Source organism: Leucoraja erinacea, chromosome 1 (assembly GCF_028641065.1).
Source record: "Leucoraja erinacea ecotype New England chromosome 1, Leri_hhj_1, whole genome shotgun sequence".
NCBI classification, from domain to species: Eukaryota; Metazoa; Chordata; class Chondrichthyes; order Rajiformes; family Rajidae; genus Leucoraja; species Leucoraja erinaceus.
Window position 1 is genome coordinate 97,980,402 of NC_073377.1, and position 23,670 is coordinate 98,004,071.

A 23,670-nucleotide genomic window follows, 5' to 3' on the forward strand; every position below is an offset into this window, starting at 1 on the left:
CATTCACAGAGGAGGTGAGCCTGAACTGTGGGAGAGACAGGGGTATTGCAACTTGGGAGGCCATGGGTTTCAAAGCTTTTGCATGGTGGTCTGGAGATTTTGGAGGAACGTGACGCTGGCAAGTCATCGGTCAGAAATCAGTTAGGTAGTAACCTGAAATTGTTTCAAAATGGAGGGACCAAGAATAAGGAGCAATATTCATGGTTCCATAAAAGTGTTGTCACAGGTGAAAAGAGCAGTGAAGGCGATTTTCAGCATGCTGGCCTTCATCTGCAAGAGCATGGAATTTAGGTCGGAAAGTCAGGTTACTGTTGTATAAGATGTGGGTGATGCCACACTTGGAGTATTGAGATTGCTGTAGGCTTGATGCCGATAAACTGGAAAGACTGCAGAAAATTCTGCTCAACATAAGGATGTTGCCAAGATTGAAGGCCATGAGTTTAATTTAGAGGCACAGCACGGAAACAGGCTTTTTTGTGCAGCAAGTCCATATTGTCCATTGTTCACACAATTTCTATGTTATTCACTTTTGAGCATCCACTCCCTGTGCACACGGGTCAATTTTCAGAGCCAATTAACCTACAAACCCACACTTCTTTGAGATGTGGGAGGAAACCGGAGCACCCGGGGAAACCCATGCGGTCACAGGGAGAACGTGCAAAATCCACGCAGACAGCACCCGAGATCGGGATGGAACCCGGGTCTTTGGTGCTGTGAGGCAGTGGCTTTACCAGCTGCATTGCAGTGCCACCCGAGCTATAAGGAGAAGTTGGGTAAATTGAGACCTTATTCTTTAGAGTGCATGAGGTTCAGGGGTCTACTGATAAGAGGGATATAAAAGCATAAGGGGAATAGGTAGAGTGAATGCACAGTCTTTTCCCCCAAGGTGGGGAATCAAGTACCAGAGTGCTAGGTTTAAGGTGAATGGGGAATGATTTAATAGGAACCTGGGAGGTAAATGTTTCACATAGAGTAGTACTGCTATAGAACAAGCTGTCAGAGGAAGAGGTTGAGGCAGGTACTATAATAACACTTGAAAATCATTTGGACATGCTCTTGGATAGGAAAGGGATATCTTTGAGGGATATGGGCCAAATGCAGGCAAATGGTTCTAGTGCAGTTGGACATTTTGATCAGCATGGGCGAGTTTCCATTCTGCATGACTCTGTGACTGGAGTTTAGAAGGATGAGATTATACCTCATCAAAACTTACTGAATTGTGAAAGACCTGGATAGAGTGGATGCGGAAAGGATTTTTCCACCAGTGGGAGAGTCTAGGACCAGAAGGCATAGCCTCAGAATAAAAGGACGTACCTTTATAAAGGAGATAAGGAAGAATTTCATGAGTCAGATGGTGGTGAATCAGTGGACTTCAGTGGCAGAGATTGGCAGATTCTTGATTAGTAAGGATGTCAAGGGTTTTGGAGAGAACGCAATAAAAATGGGGTTGAGAGAGAAAGAGATCAGCCAATATTGAATGCCAGAGTAGACTCAATGGGCTGAATGGCCTACTTCTGTTCCTATGACTTATTGTAGTGACAGATTTTTATATTGTTCAAGGAATCTTTCCTCTAGCCACTGTGTTTGAAGACAGGGGTTAGGAGATAATAATCAATAAGCGTTTACGAGCTCTCCATGAGAAATTCAATGCTTTCCAAAGATAAATCTTTAAAACACACTCTTAATTAATAGTTTCTTTATAGCAGTAGTAAAACAGTGAGAGATTCATCTAAATTTCTTCCTGTTTAAGTACATTTTGATCGTACTCGTTGTCAAACTCGTGCATGGTGGAACTCGTGCATGGTCGAAAGCTGTGATCTCTCCCCCATGCTTCAAACTAAACTAAAAACTACTAAGGCATCTGAGCGAGAATTCCAGCCGCAAACACGCCTTTGACTACATACAAATCCCACCCACATAATTACAGGCAGTTAAAACATACTGAGAAGCTAAATGACTACTACACTTATGAACTTATACCATGGCTCTATCCGTATACATATCGCTAAGCAGGCAGCATATGACAAGTCTTTTGTGTTGTTGAAATGAAAGGAATTCTCTCCATCAACATCCAGCTGGCGTGTGGAGGTGCACCAGGCAGGTCAAAACTTGGATAGCAATCTTTGTACCATTGTTCTGTGACAGGTGCTGAGCAAACTGCTTTTTCTACCACCCCATGAACATCGGTACACTGAATATTGATTTATCAGCTGCTTTGATTTGAATTTGCTTTTGGCTCTCATCTTAGATATTCTGCTGGTAACATCTTTAAGAGAAATAATTTTTTTTTTTAAATATCCTGGTCAACTGCAAAACATCGTCCAAAAATAACCATCACACATCATTTTCAGAGTCCTTTTGCATACCAAACCTTTATCCACAAAAAACGTAGTCATTTCCTTATAGCATTTCCAACCATCACTAATTTTCACCCCTGCCTCCACTTTCCACCAGTGCTCGTGTTTTTTTTTAGCTACACTGAAGTCTTTGTCTGATTCACCTTGTTCCCACCTCACTCCCTTTTCCCAGCCCATCTCCTGGCCCGAATTGCTTCAGGCTCCAAGTAACACTGTTGCTCGTGCAAATCATGTTTCTTAAAACTTCTTAAAATCGTACAAGTCAGGAACAACATTTTCTGCCGACCATATCTATGTCAAACATTATGCCAAATTAAACTAATCCCTCCTGCCTACACATGCTGTATATCCCTCCATTCCCTGCATATTTGTGTGCCTATATCAAAGCCATACTGCTTACACCCACATCTTCTGCATCAAAGAAGTATCATCTTCCCTGATGCATTGGGATTTATTTCAATCAGTATTTCGGTCAAAAACATGAAAATAGCATTTGGACCATGTTCCAGTTTTGCTGGAAATGCAACCAATATTAAAACACTTCATTTGCCACAGCAACACCAGCAATTCTTCCCAGTGGTAAATGAGCAAACACCAAATTCCCCATTCCCCCCCCATTCCCCTCCCCCCCCCCCCCCCCCCCCCCCCCGGCCTTGGGAGAATCTAAGAGGCCGCCCCCCCCCCCCCCCCCCATAACCCTGTCAGCAGCAGCTGAAAGGAAGCAAGAAAATAAGACAAAATCAAAATGAAATACCTATGATTACCGTTTGGTTACAATCTTGTCATTTCTCCGTTCGTACAGAAATAGCTAAAGAGTAATGATAGAGCAAATCTCCTGAGCCTGCGGTTCTGCTGGTAAGTATATTGTGGAATCACAGCTTCAGCAGCTGGTAAATATCCATCAAAGAAGCCAAAGGTGTTAGTAAACTTATTAATCATTTTAATTGGTTGTTTTTTTGTGGCTGGGATCTTAGCATTGAAGATTCTGTTGTCAGTAGTGCTAAATACAGCATGAGGTTCCTTTAACATGAAAATCATTTTACGATTATTTTTTACTTTTTTTTGTCAAAGTTTCCACCTGGTTGTTAGGTAGCTTTTTCTGACTGGTTAGATTCACCTGAACAGACTCAAGACCCATTTCCCCTCTGACAAAATCCAGAGTACATTTTACGCCTTCCCACAGTCAGTTGCTTCGAATTGATCATAACGCAAAGGGTTAATTTAATTACATCCGGTAGGCGGCGCGACTCTCGTCAGCAGCGGCCTCTGCAGCCCGTCTGCGTTTTTATTATTTTTTGTCCATGTTTCTATGTAGTTTTTTTGTTATTTTTTTTTTGTTGGTGTGTGTGTGTGTGTGGGGGGGGGGGGGGGGGGGGTAACTTTTAAATCTCTCCCTGGGGGGGGGTCGTTGGGGGCAACGAGGAGGGGGGGGGGGACTCTGGTGCCGACGACTCACCTACCGTCGCGGAGCTGCCGGGATACCCGACCTCCGCTGCGGCCCGAGGATTCGGAGGCTGCAACTGCGGGTCTGGCGGGGAGACCTGGAGGGAGACCGCTTTTCAGGGCTCCTGCAACGGCGACTTCTCCCGCCCGAGTTGCGGGGTCGAAGAGCTCCTGGAGCGGGGCCTTACAGCACCGCCCCGCGTGGCTTGGAATGGCCGCGGGACTCTGCGAGCGCACGCCGGGGGCTCTAACACCAAGACCCGGTGTGCGACCTTGCACCACCCGGCGTGGCTTTAATGGCCGTGGGACAATCGTCATCGCCAGCCGGGGGCTTTGACTTTGACTCTGACATCGGGGAGGGGGAGAGTGCAGTGGAGAGATTTTTTTTTTTGGCCTTCCATCACAGCGATGTGATGGATGTTTATGTAAATTATGTTGTGTCTTGGGTCTATTTGTTTGTAATGTATGGCTGCAGAAACGGCATTTCGTTTGGACCTCAAGGGGTCCAAATGACAATTAAATTGAATCTTGAATCTTAATTAGAACATAGAAAACATAAAATTAAAGTACAAGATATCAATATCCTGCACACTGCTGTGGAATGGAACTGATACTGACAGCAAGATTTAAAGGGTTTAGACAGTTGATGGGAATGGTTACATAAATGATTGAAATCTTTCCCTAGAACAATTGCCAACAAAATGCTCATCAGGAGCAAGGCACAGCCTCTATATTCTCAAATGTAGCTTTCAAAATGATGTTAAATCCAGAACAATAAAGCAGGAGCAGCCCATTTTCTGCACAAGGTAATGCAAGATTGCAAGGTGAGCAGTAGAACAATGTTTACAATTGATTTTCAGAAGACCTTCAATAATGTGTCGCACGTTAGGCTACTAGGGAAGATAAGAGTGCATGGTATTAAAGGGAAGACACTAGCATAGATAGCGGGGGGGTTTGCTGGATGACAGAAGGCAAAGAGTTGCAATAAAATGCCCTATTTCAGGTTGGCTGCCAGTGACTAGTGGAGTTCCACAAGTGTTGGTGCTAGCACCGCTTCTCTTCACGTTGTATATTAATGATTTGGACGAGGGGATAGAAGGCTTGGAAGCCAAGTTTGCAGATGATGCTAAGATAGGTGTAGGGGCAGGCTGTATAGAGAAAGCAAAGACTCGGCAGAAGGACTTGGACAGGTTAGGTAAGTGGGCAGAGAAGTGGCAGATGAAATTCAGTAGTGTGGAGTCATGCATTTTGGTAATAAGATTAAAGGAGTAGATTATTTTCAAAATGGAAAGAGAATCCAGAAATCGGAGGTGCAAAGGAAGTGCCGGTGCAGGACTCTCAAAAAGTTAATTTGCAAGTCGAATCGGTAGTAAGGAAGGCAAATTTAATACCTGCATTTATATCAAGAGGACTGGAATGCCAAAACAGAGATGTAATGCTGAGGCTCTCAGGCACTGGTCAGGCTGCATTTGGAGCAATGTGAGAAAATTTAGGCCCCATATCTGAGGATGGATGTGCTGGCTCTGGAGAGGGTCCAGAGAAGGTTTACAAGATTGATTCCAGGAATGAGTGGGTTACCATACGATGAGCGTTTGACAGCACTGGACCTCTACTCGCTGGAGTTTAGAAGGTTGAGGGGGGACCTCCTTGAAACTTACAGAATAATGAAATACATAGATAGATTGGATGTGGAAAGGATGTTTCCACTGGTGGGAGAGTCTGGGACCAGAGGTCATGTTCCTAAACTTACCCTCAGAATTAAAGGGCGTTGTTTTAGAAAGGAGGTGAGGAGGAACTTCTTTATTCTGAGGATAGTTAATCTGTGGAACTATTTCCACAGAGGCCTATGGAGGCCAAGTCAGTGGATATTTTTAAGGCAGAGATGGACAAATTCTTGATTAGAACGGGTATCAAGGGTTATGGGGAGAAGGCAGGAAAATGGGATTAGGATTAGGAGGCAGAGATAAAATGGCAGAGTTGACACAATTCTACTCCTATAATTTGTGAACTTGTGAATTGGCTCGGACACAGGTACCAACTCCAATATACTGTGCACGACCAATAAAGACCAGAAAACAAACATGCTGCATTTTCCAAGACAATAATAAACATATTTGCCATGCAAAATGGTTCCCGTCTATTGTGCAGTCCCCATTTTCTCACTAACTCCCTCTGCACTAGGGGCAATTTGCAGAGGTCAATTAACCTACAAACCTACACATCTTTGGGAGGTGGGGGAAATCCAGAGCACCTGGAAGAAACCCATGTGGTCACAGGGAGAGCAAACTCCACACAGACAGCACCTGAAGTCAGGATTGAATCTGGGTCTCTGGTGCTGTGAGTCTGTGGCTCTACCGGCTACGCCACTGTAGTGCCTCAGTCGATTGCTAACAATGTGCAGGTTGAAGCACTGGAAGCACATTCCAGTTGAATGTAAATGGAAAGTTTAAAAAAATGATTAGGGCCATTGACCCTATATTATTTCTGTTCCTTTCTCCACAAATGCTTGCTGACCTGTGTTTAAATGGGACACATTGACATTGCGCATGGAATGTAATTGTTTAAAGAACTCCCATTATCACACCAATAATGCTCTGCATGGTGAAACTTCGGCTGCTGAATGTCACAAGAACCATAAGGTAACGATTCAAATTCAGATTGGTTGAGATTTGGGCTATTGTTCAAGAGGAAGAACTTTCCCCATATCTCCAGCACACCAGAATTGCTGGGCTTGCGAACTGTGAGGACGGCTGGCCAAGTATACAGCGGGAAAGTAGTCAACTACGGAAATGGGTAAGAAATGGCAGATGGAGATTAATCTGAGCAAGTGCAAGGTCTTGCACGTTTGGAGGTCAAATGTAAGGGGAATATATCCAATGAATGTCATGACCCTTAACAGCATTGATGTATACAGAGGGATCTTGGGGTTCAAGCCCATAAATCACTGAAAGTGGCACCAAAAGTAGATAAAGGGTAAAGAAGGGTAAAGGTGTGCTTGCTCTCATAGATTGGTGCATTGAGTATAGTATCAAAAAGTTCTGAAGCAGTTTTATTGGAATTTGGTTTGACCGAATGTGGAGTGATGTGTGCAGTTCTGGTTGCCTCGTTACAGCAAGGATGAGAAGGCATGGAAAAGAGTGCAGAGAACTATTACCAGAATGATGCCTAGATTATGGGGTATTAGATACAATTAAAGGTTGGATAGACTTAGTTTGTTTTCTCTGGAATGCTGAAGGTTGTGGGGAGACCCCATAGAAATATATTAAATCATAAGAGGCACAGAGATAGGGTTAACAGTCAGAACATTTTTCCCAGGATGGAAAAAAAAAACAAATATCAGAGGTAATAGCTTTAAAAGGAGCAGAGCAAAGTTTAAAGGAGATGTTCTGAGCATTTCTTACAGAGTGCCCGGAACGCGCTGCCAGGATTGGTAGTTGAGGCAAATACAATGGAGGAATTTGAGAGATCTTTGGATGGGCATATGAATGTGCAAGGAATGGAAGGCTATGGATTATATGCAGGCAAGTCGGCACAGATATTGTGGGCCGAAAGGCCTGTCTTGTGCTCTAATGTTCTATGTTCTAGATTCAAGCACCTAGTGTTATCATTAGCACACTCAACACAGCTAGATCCAGCTAAAATATTCCTCTGGTGCATTAATAATGAATCTCAGCTAGCAGAAGGCTATAACAGAATGATACATGTGTGAGATTGTTTCTTTATCATTTTTGTAGTTATTCATAAGTTCTTAACCATCTCTGACATCGTCACTACTTTTCTTCTACCACAGTGGAGTAGTTCACTGACTATAAATAAGCACATTCAGTTTTAAATCAAACTGTTTCAAGCAACTCTCAGTTATTGCAATCTCACTTCCTTATAATAATTCCACACTAGCAAGAAGATATTATTGCTTGTGTGATAACTGAAGGCTACGATTGCAGCTTTTGCAAAAATGACCAGGAATAAAAATATAGCACGTCACATCAAAACTCCGCTGAGAGATCTGATAATGTTTTACAGTCACAAGTGAGCCATCTACAATGAAATTGCAAACTTGCTTTTGCAACATCATAAATAAAACAGAAATTATTCCAGCATCTATTCCTATAAATTAAACTTCCAATGTTATCCCTTGCAAACCCTATTGCTCATTGCAGGAGTCCTGTGTAATCCTACGAGGTTGTCATTTCATCTTTTCTCATCAGTAAAGCTTTCTGAAGGACCTTGAACAAAACACTGGCCTGTGATGTGCCAAGCCAGGTGAACTATAATTAAAAGCATTGAAAATCCAATCCATTTTGGAAGATCTTGCTAAATCTGCCCAGTTTGCCATGTCGCATAAGGTTGCAAATATTTCTGTATGCTCGGTAGTGACGAGATCAAATCTGCAGATCGAAACTCTTTAAAGTGCCATTAATGACTATTGTATAATATTAACCTATGCAAAATACTCAATTAACTCATATTGCGACTGTGCTCGGATCCCAGATCCAGCCCATTGTAACATTATCTACTGTAATGGCAGCAGTGTTGCAGAATAGAACAGTCCAGCAGGATAGCCATGATTACATTTGCTGGAGTACCATCCTAAGCAACGTATTCACCAGAGATTAGTTCTCTATCAGCAAACCACTAACACCGCAGAACAACCCCATCAGTATCAGAACTGAACAAGGAGGAGGACACAAATGCAGGCTCAGACACAGGGCAGGTCAGTCTTCAGAGTTTAATCGGTCCAAGTCGGTACATGGGTAAGCAAAACAGAACAATAATCACATGAGGGTAAACGACCTGATAGGAAATGGGACCTGAAACAAGAGGAGATGCGAAACACCAAAATAAAACAAGAATGCACACTCCAATACTAAAAAACAATAAGGAACAGAAACTAGATCAAACCCGAGACCTGACAGTACCCCCCCCTCCACGGCCGGCTCCCGACGGCCCAGGATCTTCAGGATGTTGGCGCCGATATTCCCTGATAAGTTCCGGGTCGCATATGTTGCGAGCCGGCACCCAAGACCGCTCCTCAGGTCCATAACCCTCCCAGTCCACGAGATACTGACAACCACCACCACGCCGGCGTATACCCAGCAACCGGCTGACCGTAAACACCGGACCCCCATCAAGGAACCGGGGGGACGGAGGGGGTATAGAGGCAGGGACCAGAGGACTTTCCTTAAATGGCTTTAGTCGGGAGACATGGAAAGTAGGGTGGACCCTCATGGCACGGGGGAGTTTGAGACGAACCGCCACAGGATTGATGACCTTCGATATGGGGAAAGGACCAACAAAACGAGGAGCCAGCTTCCGGGATTCCACCCTCAGAGGTAAGTCTCGAGTGGAGAGCCACACCTTTTGGCCAGGCGAGTATACCGGAGCCGGCGTTCTTCCACGATCAGCCATCCTCTTGTAACGCGCAGAACTGCGCAACAGCATCTGACGAGCCCCATTCCAAACCTTGCGACAGCGACGGATGAGAGCCCGAGCGGAGGGCACACTGGACTCCTTCTCCACAGCAGGGAACAATGGCGGTTGATAACCATAGGCACACTGGAATGGAGAGAGACCAGAGGAGGAGCAAGGAAGTGTGTTGTGTGCATACTCCACCCAAATAAGGTGTTTGCTCCAAGTTGAAGGGTTCTGTGCCACCAAGCACCGTAGTCCTGTCTCCAGTTCCTGGTTAAGTCGTTCAGTCTGTCCATTGGATTCCGGGTGATAACCAGATGTAAGGCTGACCGTGGCGTCCAACAGAGAACAAAACTCCTTCCAAAACCTGGACACGAACTGAGGCCCCCGGTCAGACACAATGTCTCTGGGAAATCCATGAATACGAAAAACATGAGACAGCATGACCTCTGCCGTTTTCTTGGCGGAGGGAAGCTTGTGCAACGGAATGAAATGGACCATTTTAGAAAATCTGTCCACCACAGTCATGACTGAGGTGTTACCTTCAGAAGAGGGCAGGCCCGCGACAAAGTCCATGGAGATGTCTGACCAGGGGCGTGAGGGGACAGGCAGCGGATTCAGGAGGCCAAAGGCGGCCCGACGCGAGGTCTTGTTCCGAGCACAAATACTGCAGGCGGCGACGTACTCCTTAATCCCCCTCTCCATGGAAGGCCACCAAAACCTTTGTTTGACCACAAACAGGGTTCGGCGGACACCGGGATGACAGGAGATCCGAGACGTATGAGCCCAGTGAATCACCTGTGAACGAAGAGACTCGGGAACAAACAAACGATTAGAAGGACACCCTAGCGGAGACTGAACACCAGCAGTTGCCTCGGAAACTCTCTTCTCAATCTCCCAAGTAACTGCCCCAACAAAACAGGAAGCAGGCAGAATGGGAGTTGAAACCTTAGGGGACGGGTCAGGATCAAACTGTCTGGAGAGAGCGTCAGGTTTGCCATTCTTGGCACCAGGGCGGTAAGACAGTACAAAATCAAATCGATTAAAGAAGAGAGCCCACCTTGCTTGGCGCGAGTTGAGTTCAGTGAGTTACCCTGTACAGTAGGCGCCCATCCAGTGCACTAGCCTCCAGAGGACTTTGAAGCTGTTCACGTTCCAGCTCCAATTCATCAGCCAAGCGAATGTCCATGAAGTTATCATCTGCCCCAGAATCAACCAAAGCCTGCAGGGAGTGCCACTGGGAATGCACCAACAATTGTACCGTCGACAATTGACGTGAGGAATGGCTCATAGGAGTGGTACAACTCACCAATGTCCTCTCTTTCATTGGTGAGCCTTCTTTTACTGAACAGCTGTTCAACAAATGTCCCAGTTCACCACAGTAAAAACACCTCCCCTCCCTTAGGCGGCGCTGCCGTTCCTCCGGGCTGAGTTTGGCTCGTCCCACCTGCATGGGCTCCTCCGAAGAGACAGGTGGCGCTGTAGGCTGACTGGACCGGCCGAGAGGGAACAAGTCCCGACCGGGAGGCGAAGGGCGACGCTGCCGCCACTGCTGGGAGGAGGAACGAACTGCTGCCGATCTCCTCTCTCGCTCTCTTTCTCTGAGCCTAGCGTCAATCTGGACAGCCAGGGAAATCATAGACTCGAAGTCGGAAGGCAAGGTTAGTGGAGCCAATTGATCTTTGATAGCTTCAGACAATCCATTGCGAAAAGCATCCAACAAAGCAGCCTCATTCCATCCACTCTTGGCAGCAACAGTTCGAAAGTCAATAGCAAAATCCATAACTGAGCGATTACCTTGTTTCATGGAGACCAGGTTCTGTGAAGCCTCTCGGCCAGGATTGGAGTGATCAAACGTGCGAGACAGAGCTTCCATGAACAGGACCGACGTCTGGCAAACAGGAGAATTCCGAGACCACTCCGCCGTGGCCCAAGCCTCCGCCCTACCCGACAGGTGCGTGATGATAAAGGCTACCCTTGAGCGTTCTGATGGAAAGGAAGCTGCTTGAAGTTCGAAATGCAGTCCACACTGAATCAAAAAAGGTCTACACTTCTCCGATTCCCCTAAAAAGTGTTCCGGTCTTGCCAGGTGGACGAATGGAGATGCTGCAGCAGCCGTGGCCCTCGGAGCTCCTGGAGACCCAGACAAGGAAACAGACTCGGCAGGCACGGGAGCCGCAGCAGGAAACAAAGAATTCAGCCGAGTAACCAGGTGTTCAAACCGAGAACTTAAAGTGTTCACCTGTGAACCGATGTCCGCCTGGAACCCCTGCTGACGCTCGCCAAGGTCCCGGAACCCGGCGACGATCGAAGTGAGTTGACCCTCATAATGCGAGATGCGCTCCTCTTGCTTCTGGAGTGCTGCACGAAAAGGATCAGAGCCCGCTGCGTCCATTGTTGGCCAGTTCGTAATATCAGAACTGAACAAGGAGGAGGACACAAATGCAGGCTCAGACACAGGGCAGGTCAGTCTTCAGAGTTTAATCGGTCCAAGTCGGTACATGGGTAAGCAAAACAGAGGCAACAGTACAATCAAGTATCATACACGACGAACTGGCAATGAGCGCTAAAACACAAAGGGCTTAAATACAGACTAGCAGTGGATAACGAGACACAGGTGAAACACATCAGGGCAGGGCCAATAATCACATGAGGGTAAACGACCTGATAGGAAATGGGACCTGAAACAAGAGGAGATGCGAAACACCAAAATAAAACAAGAATGCACACTCCAATACTAAAAAACAATAAGGAACAGAAACTAGATCAAACCCGAGACCTGACAATCAGTGCAATGAGAAAGGCAAAAGCGATGGTATTCAACGTCACTGCCACGTTACCTATTAGAGATGTGTTCCATTTCTTGCACACAGACATGTACTACCCCAACCCATCGGCACGTAATGCATCTTCCCCTTTAACAACTTCTACAACTTATGCGTCAACCATCTCCGTTGTCTGTACTTTTCTCTCTATAATCTCCCAGATAAATTGGCCCACAGTGCACTAATTGTCTTGTTTAAGAAAGAACTGCAGATGCTGGTAAAATTGAAGGTAAAATTAAAGATGGCGGCGCCTCGCGGCAGTGGCCTCTGCAATCTGTCTGTCTTTTTTTTATTTTTGTCCTGTTGAGTGTACAGTTTGGTTGTAGTTCATATATTGTTTTTAGCTGTGTAAATGTGTGGGGCGGAGAGGGGGGAAACTTTAAAATCTCTTCCCAGTACGGGGGACCCGACCTTTTCCCTGTCCGGTCTCCGTTGTCGTTGAGTCCTAGCACCGTGGAGCGGCCTCCAACCGGAACGAACTGGGGGCTCCAGTCACGGAGCCTGCGGACTCACCATCGTGGAGCTGGCCGGCTTCGGAGCAGGAACGCTGTGGTGGCGCGCAGCTGCGACCCGACTTCGGAGCTTCGGAGGCTCCAGCCGCAGGCCCGGTGGATGATGATATCGGGAGCTCGCGGGTCCCTGGTGGGAGACTGCTTTTCGGAGCTCCCGCAATGGCAACTTCTCCCGCCTGAATTGCGGGGTTGAAAACGACCCAGAGCGGGGCCTTACATCGCCCAGCATGGCCTTAACGGCCGCGGGACTTGCCATCGCCCGCCGGGGGCTTTAACATCGGGAGAAGAATGGAAAACAGAGGAGAGATAATTACTTTGTCTTCCATCACAGTGAGGAGGAGATTCACTGAGATGGATGTTTGTGTAAATTGTGTTAATTGTGTGTCTTGGGTTTTTTTTCTTGTTGTATGACAGCAGAAACCATATTTCGTTTGAACTTTATTTGAGGTTCAATGACAATAAACATTCAAGAAGGTATTGTTTGATCGGATGTTTATTGCTTTTACGTGCCCTTGTTCACTCAACTATTCTGAAAACACATAGGATAAGGTTGCTCCAGAAAATATAATACTGCAAAGGAAAGCATAATTCCCACTTAATTAAATTTCATTGCTCTAAGAAGAACTCCATTATATCATCATCTTCACACATAATTTTTAAAGCAGTTTCCAAAAATCAAATCTACAGACAACCCCGTTAATTGGTAACAAATATTTATCTACAGTATGATAATAAACAATAGACAATAGACAATAGGTGCAGGAGTAGGCCATTTGGCCCTTCGAGCCAGCACCGCCATTCAATGTGATCATGGCTGATCATCCCCAATCAGTACCCCAGTTGTGAGTCAGAGACACTTAATTCACAACTCTCTGTGTGAAAAAATGTTTCCTCATCTCCGTTCTAAATGACTTACCCCTTATTCTTAAACTGTGGCCCCTGGTTCTGGATTCCCCAACATCGGTAACATGTTTCCTGCCTCTAGCATGTCCAAACCCTTTACCAAAGTTAATTACCAGCTGAACAATAAAATAATTGAACACCTCTTATCCATTATTAGCTAAAGTTAGCATATCAAACTCACAAAATGGTGCATGCCATACAATCTCCCATGCAGCTGGTAAAATATTTAAATGAAAACTATTTAACAATGAGAACATCAACTCTGCTATTGCTCCTCACTGAGATACAAGACCCAGGACAACTTGCCAAAATCCTTTACCCCTCTCCCTATCTCTTTTCTCTTTCAGCTGCTTGTTTAATTATGGATACCCTCTGTCCATGTTCCCTGCCATTGTGTGCTCAGTGGGCAATGCTTACTAACGTACCCAAGGCTTGGAAAACTGTATTTTATAGATGCCTTCAATATTTGTAGATTCAGCAACAAACCTGGAAATTGTGGATGATTATTTTCATGTGCTGGTAGGAGTTCCCTGCTAATGTGTTCAGTTATGTTGGCCCAAGTGGGAGCATTACCTAAACGTCAAGTTCCTAAAATGTAGTGCGAGTGTTAAACCCATGTTGCACATTGTGTGTTTCTTGTGTACGTCCAGGTTGAGTACATGCCATATAACATAATAAAAGAAAGATTGGCAACACAATTTGCCCCACTGAACTGACAAATACCACAATTGCCATTTTGGACCGTGTAGCGTTGCCCATTAAAATGGCAAAACAGCGTTTGACTGCCACACCACCAAAATTCGGCTTGAAATAACCGTGAAGGTCTGGAATTTAACCCATTTCTAAATTAATTAATTAAAATCAGCATCTTTTATGAACTGTATTCTGAATGACATCAGAATTAAATTATTTTATCCAATTCATAACTATATTGATTCAACCATCAGTGTTGTGGGATATGTTGAGTGTTTACAGGAATTCTTGCCTCCGGGATATTGAAATAAAATAAATGTCCTTGGGTATTCACAACAGCAAGATCTATTAATTACAATTTGGTGATGGATTCAGCAACTTACCAGCGATTACACTATCACTGTTTATTCCAGTCAGGATACTGTACATTTCAAAATATGTATTTCCCTTTTAGTTATAATCCATATGTAATTCATCTGCTTGAGCCAGGCTTACACCCCCTTTCTCAATAAACAGAGAATTTCATCCTTTTAGTTCAAACAACCAGAAATGCATCAGAAGCATTTTCTTGTAAATGTAGTGAACTTGCACCTCTTTGATATGGCTTTTGGTAACCTTGCAACAGGTTCATAAGGATTATAATAAAAATATTTCATACCTGGAACAATTTCAAAAAGGAACTTCCTGGACTCATCTCCATTAGTCGAGTGCTCGGTGACATTATTTCCAGGCAAGAAAATAGTCCCCTGAAAAACAGGCCAAAAGAGGTTGAGAGAAGAAAAGTGACATCAAGTGGAGTAAGATCAAATAGTTAATTATAAATCACATGCAAAGTAACTGTCCACTGTTTCTACAATGACAAATCTCTGAATAATCAGGAACTGAAGGTAACAATTAAGGTTGTCAGTCAAGTGACAATTAGAACAAAATGCCTTCAAAACCTTTTACATCCCATTATGTTTCCCAACCAATGAAGAATTGTTGAAATGTAGTAACTTATAATGTAGGAAGTACAGAAGCCAATTAGAGTCATAGTCAGAGTGATACAATGTGGAAACAGACCCTTCAGCCAAACTTGTTCTCACACCGGCCAACATGTCCCATGTACACTAGTTTCACCTGTCTGTGTTTGGCCCGTATCCCTCCAAACTTGTCCTCTCCGTGCACCTTCTAATTGTTTCGTAAACATTGCAATAGTCCTGCTTCGACTACCTCCTCTGGCAGCTTGTTCCACACACTCACCACCCTTTGTGTGAAATTCATGAATAGCAAGGTCCCAACATTAAAATATCCACTTTCAACATTAACATTACCTCCAGAGATCAAGCTGAGTGGATGACTTTGACTGGCCAAACTAATTGGGGAAAGATATGGCAGAGATACTCCTCATATTTTCTTCACAACCTTCATAATAGTGAGTGGTGTTTAGCACAATTATGGTTAGAAACATAGAAACATAGAAAATAGGTGCAGGAGGAGGCCATTCGGCCCTTCGAGCCAGCACCGCCATTCATTGTGATCATGGCTGATCGTCCCCAATCAATAACCTTCTCCACATATACCTTGACTCCATTAACCCCTAGACCTCTATCTAACTCTCTCTTAAATCCATCCAGTGACTTGGCCTCCACTGCCCTCTGTGGCAGGGAATTCCATAAATTCACAACTCTCTGGGTGAAAACGTTTTTTTCTCACCTCAGTCTTAAATGACCTCCCCTTTATTCTAAGACTGGCCCCTGGTTCTGGACTCGCCCAACCTTGGGAACATTTTTCCTGCATCTAGCTTGTCCAGTCCTTTTATAATTTTATATGTTTCTATAAGATCGTTTATATGTTTCTATATGTTTCTAGATCTATAAGAAGGTTATGATGTTCCTGGGAGCTGTGGTAGTGTCAGGTCCGATCCACCCGCCGAACAACCTCGCCGCCATCCTGAAAGCACCCCGGTGGGCCCGACTCGCCCCACAGGCCTCCCAGGGGACTGCAGAAAGCTAGGCGGTGAGCCATGTCTGGGTCGAAGGAGCCTCAGCGGCGGCAGCGATGGGAGCCTTGGCGGCAACGTGAGCCTCGACGTAGGTGGCAGTGGGGCTTTGACGTAGACAGCGGTGGGGCCTCAACATAGGCCGCGGTGAGGTCTCGGGGACAGTGTGAGTCTCGGTGGCAACGGGAGCCTCAGCGGCGATGAGGTCACGACGGCAGCATGCGCCTCGGCGGCAACAAGAGCCTCAGTGGTGGTGGGGCCTCACAATCGACCTGCGATCGGCAGTCGATGAGCGTGAGGGGGGAGGGGAAGACAATGAGGACCCGGCATGGGGGGACCACCATGAAGGACGTTGGGAGAACAAAGGGGGACCCGGTCTTGGGGGGGGGGGGGGGGGGGGGGGGGCACTTTTGTTTAGAATCCTCTGCCCAGGGGATAAGTCTACATTTGATCGTTTCATGTGCACACGGCACAGACAAGAGTCGCTTGTCTTTTTCTTTTTTTTCACTTTTAATTTCAAGTTTTTGCGTAGCTTGTTGTGTGTTGTGCTTATTGGCAGACAAATTTCCCTTCGGGGATGAACAAAGTTTCATCGTATCGTATAAATATGATGATGTTTTCCCCACACCCATTATGGAAAAATTATCACTGTAATTCAGGGCAAAAATACTGAACTCTACCTTTATTAATGAATTCTGATATACTGTATGTAGCGAATGTTGTCATGTCTTTGCAAATGCTTTGTGAATGCTTTGAGATGGAGAATATATCCAACAAGGTGGTGTCTGTTTGTAAGGCAGCCTACCTAAACTATTGGGGTCTAGACACAAAATGCTGGAGTAACTCAGCGGGACAGGCAGCATCTCTGGAGAGAAGGGATGGGTGACATTTCGTGTTGAGACCTTGTTCAGACTGAAGAAGTGTCTCGACCCGAAACATCACCCATTCCTTCTCCAGAGATGCTGCCTGTCCCACTGAGTTACTCTAGCATTTTGTGTCTATCTTTGATTTAAGCCAGCATCTACAGTTCTTTGCTACCTAAACTATTTCTATGTTAAGCCTTTAAGACCTGTTGCGGACTGAAAGTCTGTGGCAACATAACTTTGTTGAAAAGATGAAGAACACCAAACGATTCTGCTGCCCAATGGCATCACTATGCAAATACACAGAAAGATGCAGAGAGAACCAGAGAAAAGATATTCACAGTTTTACCCCCTATGCACTTGCAAGATACAAGTAAATTACCTAAATCTGCATTTAATAAGAAAATTATCAATGTATCTCAGTAAAAAAGTTTTTGCCTTCCTCTCCTTATATACTTTGGCGTTAAATTTTTAATAGGACTGACTAGTTCTAGGTTGAACTCAAGAAGGTTCTGCTTGTTTGCCATTCTTGCTCAGATCTGATATTTCATTCCTGAACTCTGCACCAGATCCAGCCCAGACTTAATTTTACAATGAAGGGGTTCACTATCCAGAGTTGGTTCTTGCAGCGTGCATTTGATCTACAAGAATACTTTGTGTTTTTGTTACAATTTCAAACAAATATATTTCAAACCTCTATTATAATTTCCAAGTCCCTTATGTCTAAACTCGACCTGTTAAAAGGAAGAAAATGTGCGATGAAACTGTTCTTTGTGATTGGTGTAATTCTGATGTTTTTGATCTCATTACTTTGGTTGAATTCTAGAAATAAATATGCTTAAACAATAACAATACATTTACAAACGTTTACACCTCAACACAGTGCGAGGATCTAATAAAGACATAAAGTGTTGGAAAAACATGTCAGGTTCCCTTCCGATGAAGATGCCTTCAATCTGAAATGTTAATACTTTGTCTCTTTTCTCAGTTGTGTCCTGAGTTGATGCGTATGTTTTTATTTCATATTTCCATCATCTGCAGTTTTCTGATTTTCAGTGTGTGAAAAACTGTTCTGTATTTGTCAACATGAAATCTTTGGAAAGGTTTAAATTTACCAAACACAGGGAGACTCTGGGTAACCAAAGGTTTACTTTCTTGAGAACTGTCAAGAAACATTAGGGCGTCACGGTGGCGCAGTGGTAGAGTTGCCTCCTTACAGCGCTTGCAGCGCCGGAGACTGGGTTTGATCCCGACGACGGGTGCTGTCTGTGCAGAGTTTGTACGTTCTCCCCATGTAAGTGTGGGTTTTCTCCAAGATCTTCGTTTTCCTCCCACACTCCAAAGACTCCAGGTATGTAGGTTAATTGGCTTGGTGTATGTGTAAAATTGTCCCTAGTGTGTGTAGGATAGTGTTAATGTGTGGGAATCGGGGACTCGGTGAACTGAAGAGCCTGTTTCCAGGCTGTATCTCTAAACTACACTAAACGTAATTTTTTGTAAATCAGAAATGAACAATTTCCCCTAAAATCGAAATGTGAGACCTTTAGTCTTGATAGCTTTACAAAGGTTAGGCTGGGGAGTTCAATGTAGGTGATCTGTCCTAATATCTGGAAACAGTTCACTGACTTTCTATCAATGGTGCACTGGCTGTGTGTGGGAATATATGAAGCAAAAGCAATGGGATTCCTTTCTCTGCATCCATCTTTTGGCTTATCACTACACGCATACAAGTGATTCCTCATGTCATCTGCCAACTTCGATTTATAGATATTATGACAAATAATGTGAGCTTCCTTGTTAATCTTTTCTCACATTCATCATATGCATTTTGTTCATCTTGGCTCCATTTCAATTTTATTTTTTCCAATGCAATGGTCTGATCACGTTCATAAGATCTGGCAGGAATTGTAGAGTATTTATAATCCACCAAGCCTACAAATCCCATTTCAGGCTTTACCGCTTACCTGGAAAACTACGTGATTGCTTTCCGCCAACTTCACAGTGCGGCCCAACAAGCCTAAAGCAGAAGATTTTCTTCTCCCGTGCTCTTGGCAATCAACACATCATCTTACCTCCATTGCTAATATTAGTTTTAGTTTTTTAGTTTTAGAGATACAGTGCAAAAACATGCCCTTCAGCCCACCGAATCTGCACTGACCAGAGAACCCCGCACATTAACACTTTCCCACACACACTTTATAACATTTAACCTCCAAATTAACCTCCAAATCTGTATGTCTTTGGAGTGTGGGAAGAAACCGAAGATCTCAGAGAAAACCCATGCGGTCACGGGGAGAACGTACAAACTCAGTGCAGACAGCACCTATAGTCAGGATTGAAACAGGGTCTCTGGCGCTGTAAGGCAGCAGCTCTACCGTTATGCCACCGTGCTGCCCTCATGTGTTCATGGCAATTAATAGATCATCTTGCCTCCATTAATGATCTACTATTTGCAGGATTTTATTTAGCAGTCTGAAAAATCTAACCTCCATAGGGCAACCTTGTATATGATTAGAGCCCTTTGTCCATGTTGATGGACTGGTACTGCTGATAATGTTTGTCAATATTCAAATGTGCGTGTTCATGTGAGAGGTCCAGCGTTTTGAATGCATTTGATCATGTAAAGGATGCACGGTGGGTTGCTAACATTCTTCACCAACAACTTTATTTAAGGTGACCTTGTACTCACTACACATGTGCACAAGCTTGCTAATGGCATTGGCCAATTACACTTGTTCATATTTGTATTATTTGACTCTTCTGGGCTTTGCATCTGGCCTGTTGCATATCTGCACACTGTAGTCTGGCCAGCAGCTATGGTTGTCTTTGAGGATTTCTGCCCATGCTTCTAACAATATGTCAAAAGGCAACTTCGAAGCATCAAACTGTAAAGATTCTTCCAATTTTGCTCATTATTTCAGCCTGTTATTCCACGTTAAAGTTGTCTTGTTCACGTAGTTTACATAGGTTTACATTGTTTGCTACAAAAATGGGTTGCCATACTTACTATTCACTGTGTTACATTATACATTCCATTTGTTCTAATATTTGGAAACAGTACACTGACTTTCTATCAGCATGATTCCATTTTAGAGACTTAGTGCCTTGAATCATTTCTGGGCATTCAGCAGCGGTTATCAACTAGTCTGTTCATACATACACCAGTTGTTAACCAATGCTATTACCCAAAAGTCAGTCTGTTTGACTCTAACACTGCCTGTAGCACACGTACTGTGCAAACACAGTTCCTCAGTGTCCAAGGGAACTTCCCAAACTATGAAGCCTTCTTTCTGTATGCTATTGTTGTACATTTGACTTTTGAACTTCAGGCGTTTGCAATGTGGCCTTCACTTTGGCAGCTGAAACAGTCGGCTGTTCTAAACTGACATAACTGTGGTGGGCGATGGCCATTACAATGAAAGCAACTGACTGAACTTGTTATATCAGTATGATTTATAGATGGTCGCACAGCCTTGAACTTGGCAATGGCTCTCCAACTGTGAATTACCACTCTACCAGTTGCTAGTGGTAGATAAAATTCTCTAGCCTCCTTGATACCATTTTCATCAACTCAGCAATTTTACACGCAAGCTCAACGGTTGGATTGAATTTGATCTTGTTCCAGTCGACATACAAACTTATTGTGGAAGGTATGATCTAAAAAAGGTCCAAATTGCAATGCTGTGACAGATTCTCTAATGCAACAACACATCCACTCTCTCACTCTGCTGCTGGGTCCATTTCCCATCCTCACAATTTCCAGCTGTTACCAATGGCTTCACATTAAAGTAATCTTCCCATTTTCACACCACATCATTAAACAAGATATCTTTTTCCATCTGTGACAAAATAATATCTCTCAATAAGCAATGTTCATTAGGAACATTCCTTTTCCCTTACACTCACAACAATCACATGGTTTTGGACTCCCACAATATTGCCGCTCCCTCTAATTCCACTGTACCGTACTTAAAGGTACGTCTTTTCAGTCATCGGCCATTCAAACCCTCTCCCACCTGTATCCATCTATCACTGGCCAGACTCTGTCACATGTCCCCACCCCTCTTCCAGCTTTCTCCCCCAATCTACAATCAGTCTGAAGGGTCCCGACCCAAAACATTTCCTATTAATGTTCTTCAGAGGTTCTTCAGAGGTTCAGAACTGACACACTCAGTTACTCCAGCACATTGTGATATTTTTGGAGACGAGCATCTGCTCTTCCTCGTGTCCACGTCTTTTCATTCAATGTATAGTTCAGTTCAGATTGGAGATACATCATGGAAACAGGTCCTTTGGCCCATTGAGTGAATGACAACCGCTGATCTCCAATTTACACTACTTTTGTTATTCCACTTTCTCATCTATCTAATCTTCTGTGATGCCTCCTGATAAAATGTGCATCTGTAGAAGGTATGGGAGAGTATTCTTTAGGATAGGATTTACTCCCATTTGACAGAGAATCGATTTGTTTGCAAATTACACCAAGATTACTGGGTTTGTGCACTGTTTGTGCACTGTTTGTGCACTACAGCTCTGTTAAAACTCACCAGCGATGTGTTCACTGCTTCTGAGGATGGTAAACTTACCGGTGCCATCTTTCTTGATCTAACCAAGGCCTTTGATGTTGTTGACCACTACCTACTGCTTGATAAACTTTACTTTATTGGTCTTTCTCAAAACAATCTACTGTGGTTTAACTCATACCTTCATAACAGACGCCAATGTGTCACCTTTAATGGAAGTCAATCCAATTCCTTAATTGTTGAGAAGGCGGTCCCGCAAGGTTCGTCCTTGGGACCACTCCTTTTCTCTATTTTCATAAACGACCTCCCTAATATCTGTTCTGACTGTTAAACACAACTATATGCCGATGATGCAGTGCTATATACATCTAGTACTAACAAGTCTGAAATTGAAAGAACCCTTCAATCAGATCTTACTTCTGTTCAGAAATGGCTATTATTTAACAAATTAATTTTAAATAAAAATAAATCATGCAGTGTTATTTGGTACCAGACAAGGCCTTGGTAATTCTGTAGATCTGACTATATCATTTAATGAAGGATCATCATTAGAACAAGTATTGAACTTCAAATATCTTGGTGTTTGGCTCGACCCAACACTTTCATTTACGCATCATAGTGAGACGATTACTAAAAAACTCAGCTGTAATCTAGCTATTCTTTACTGCCATATAAATTGTTTCACCTTTCAAATGAGAAAAATAATTGTCTCTCAACTACTACTACCAACACTGGATTATGCTGATATTGTCTATCAGAATACATTTGATGCACATCTTCAACCCCTTAATGTAGTTTATAATAGTCTTTGCAGATTTATTTTAAGGTGTCCATATATAACTCACCACTGTTCTATGTACGAAACTCTAAACTGGTTATCCCCCCACGCTCGAAGAGCCTTCCACTGGTTCCAGTTCATCTTTAAATGAATCCATCTCAATTACCCTTCTTATTTAAAACAAGACCTATTACCATACACACCCTCATGTTGGGAAAGATGGCGGCGCGCACAGTCGCAGCGGCTTGGAGCTCTCCCTCTAGTTGCCGTTTCTTTGTGTTTTTGGTGTTTTTTTTAAGGTTTACTTTCTGCACTGTGAGCCTTTCCCTTCAAATGGGAATGAACATAACTTATAACCAACTGCACATCTTGAATATTCGGAGTACAAACTGCATTCCACCCCCTCCATCTGCTATATCGGAGGAGCTGCTCCGCACAGCGGTGCCTGCCTGGATAACGAGCCGAAGCAAAAGCGGGGCAAGCGGGCTGGCATTCACGCTAGGCTGAGGAGCTCACCGGACCAACCAGCTTTGCCCAGCCTGTTTATAGCGAACGCCCAGTCCATTGTCAACAAGATCGACGAACTCAGACTGAGGCTTCACTCAAACAGGATAAGTAGCTGTGCTTTCTTCTTCACCGAAACCTGGCTGAATCCGAACATCCCCGAACATCCCTGACACTGCTATTGAGCTAGCAGGCCGGACTGTTTATCGAGCAGACCGAACAGCTGACTCCGGTAAGGATAAAGGCGGTGGTGTGTGCATATATGTGTGTAACTCATGGTGCACCACCACTGACATTGTTGAGACTCTTTGCTCCCCGGACTTGGAGTTTATTACGGTGAAATGCAGACCGTTTTATCTGCCAAGGGAGTTTACAGTGCTGTTCCTCACTGCTGTTTACATACCACCGCAAGCTAACGCTAAACTAGCACTGGCTGGTCTGCATGATGCTATCCACCAGCTGAAAAACAACCACCAAGACGGCATGTTTTTAATAGCAGGAGACTTCAATCACGCCAAGCTGAAGACTGTAATGCCAACATTTCACCAGTTTATTGATTTTCCGACCAGAGGAAACAATATCTTGGACCAGGTCTACTGCAACATTGCCAAGGGCTACAAAGCGTCCCCCTGCCCCCATCTTGGCCGATCCGATCACATCAGTCTGTACTTAACACCTGTATACAGACACCTCATTGCAAGGACAAAGCCAACAGTTCGCACCAGAAGGAGCCATGGACAGGCTACAGAACTGCTTTGAGTGCACTGATTGGGACATCTTTAAACAGGCTGCCACTCACAACAACCACACAGACTTCAAAACCTACACCTCATCAGTATTGGATTACATCACCTTCGGTATGAACAGTGGCACCGC

At 44.2% G+C, this 23,670-nt stretch overlaps 1 protein-coding gene across 4 annotated transcripts in view; it reads right to left on the reverse strand.

Moving 5' to 3' along the window:
- arhgap24 (Rho GTPase activating protein 24) overlaps window positions 1–23,670 on the reverse strand; it is a 467,578-nt gene that overhangs the window by 216,289 nt on the left and 227,619 nt on the right. For all 4 annotated transcript variants that reach the window (XM_055640060.1, XM_055640045.1, XM_055640051.1 and 1 more), the window contains one exon: window positions 14,804–14,891. In XM_055640060.1, the coding sequence (XP_055496035.1) occupies window positions 14,804–14,891 (88 nt within the window). The remainder of the gene's footprint in view (window positions 1–14,803; window positions 14,892–23,670) is intronic.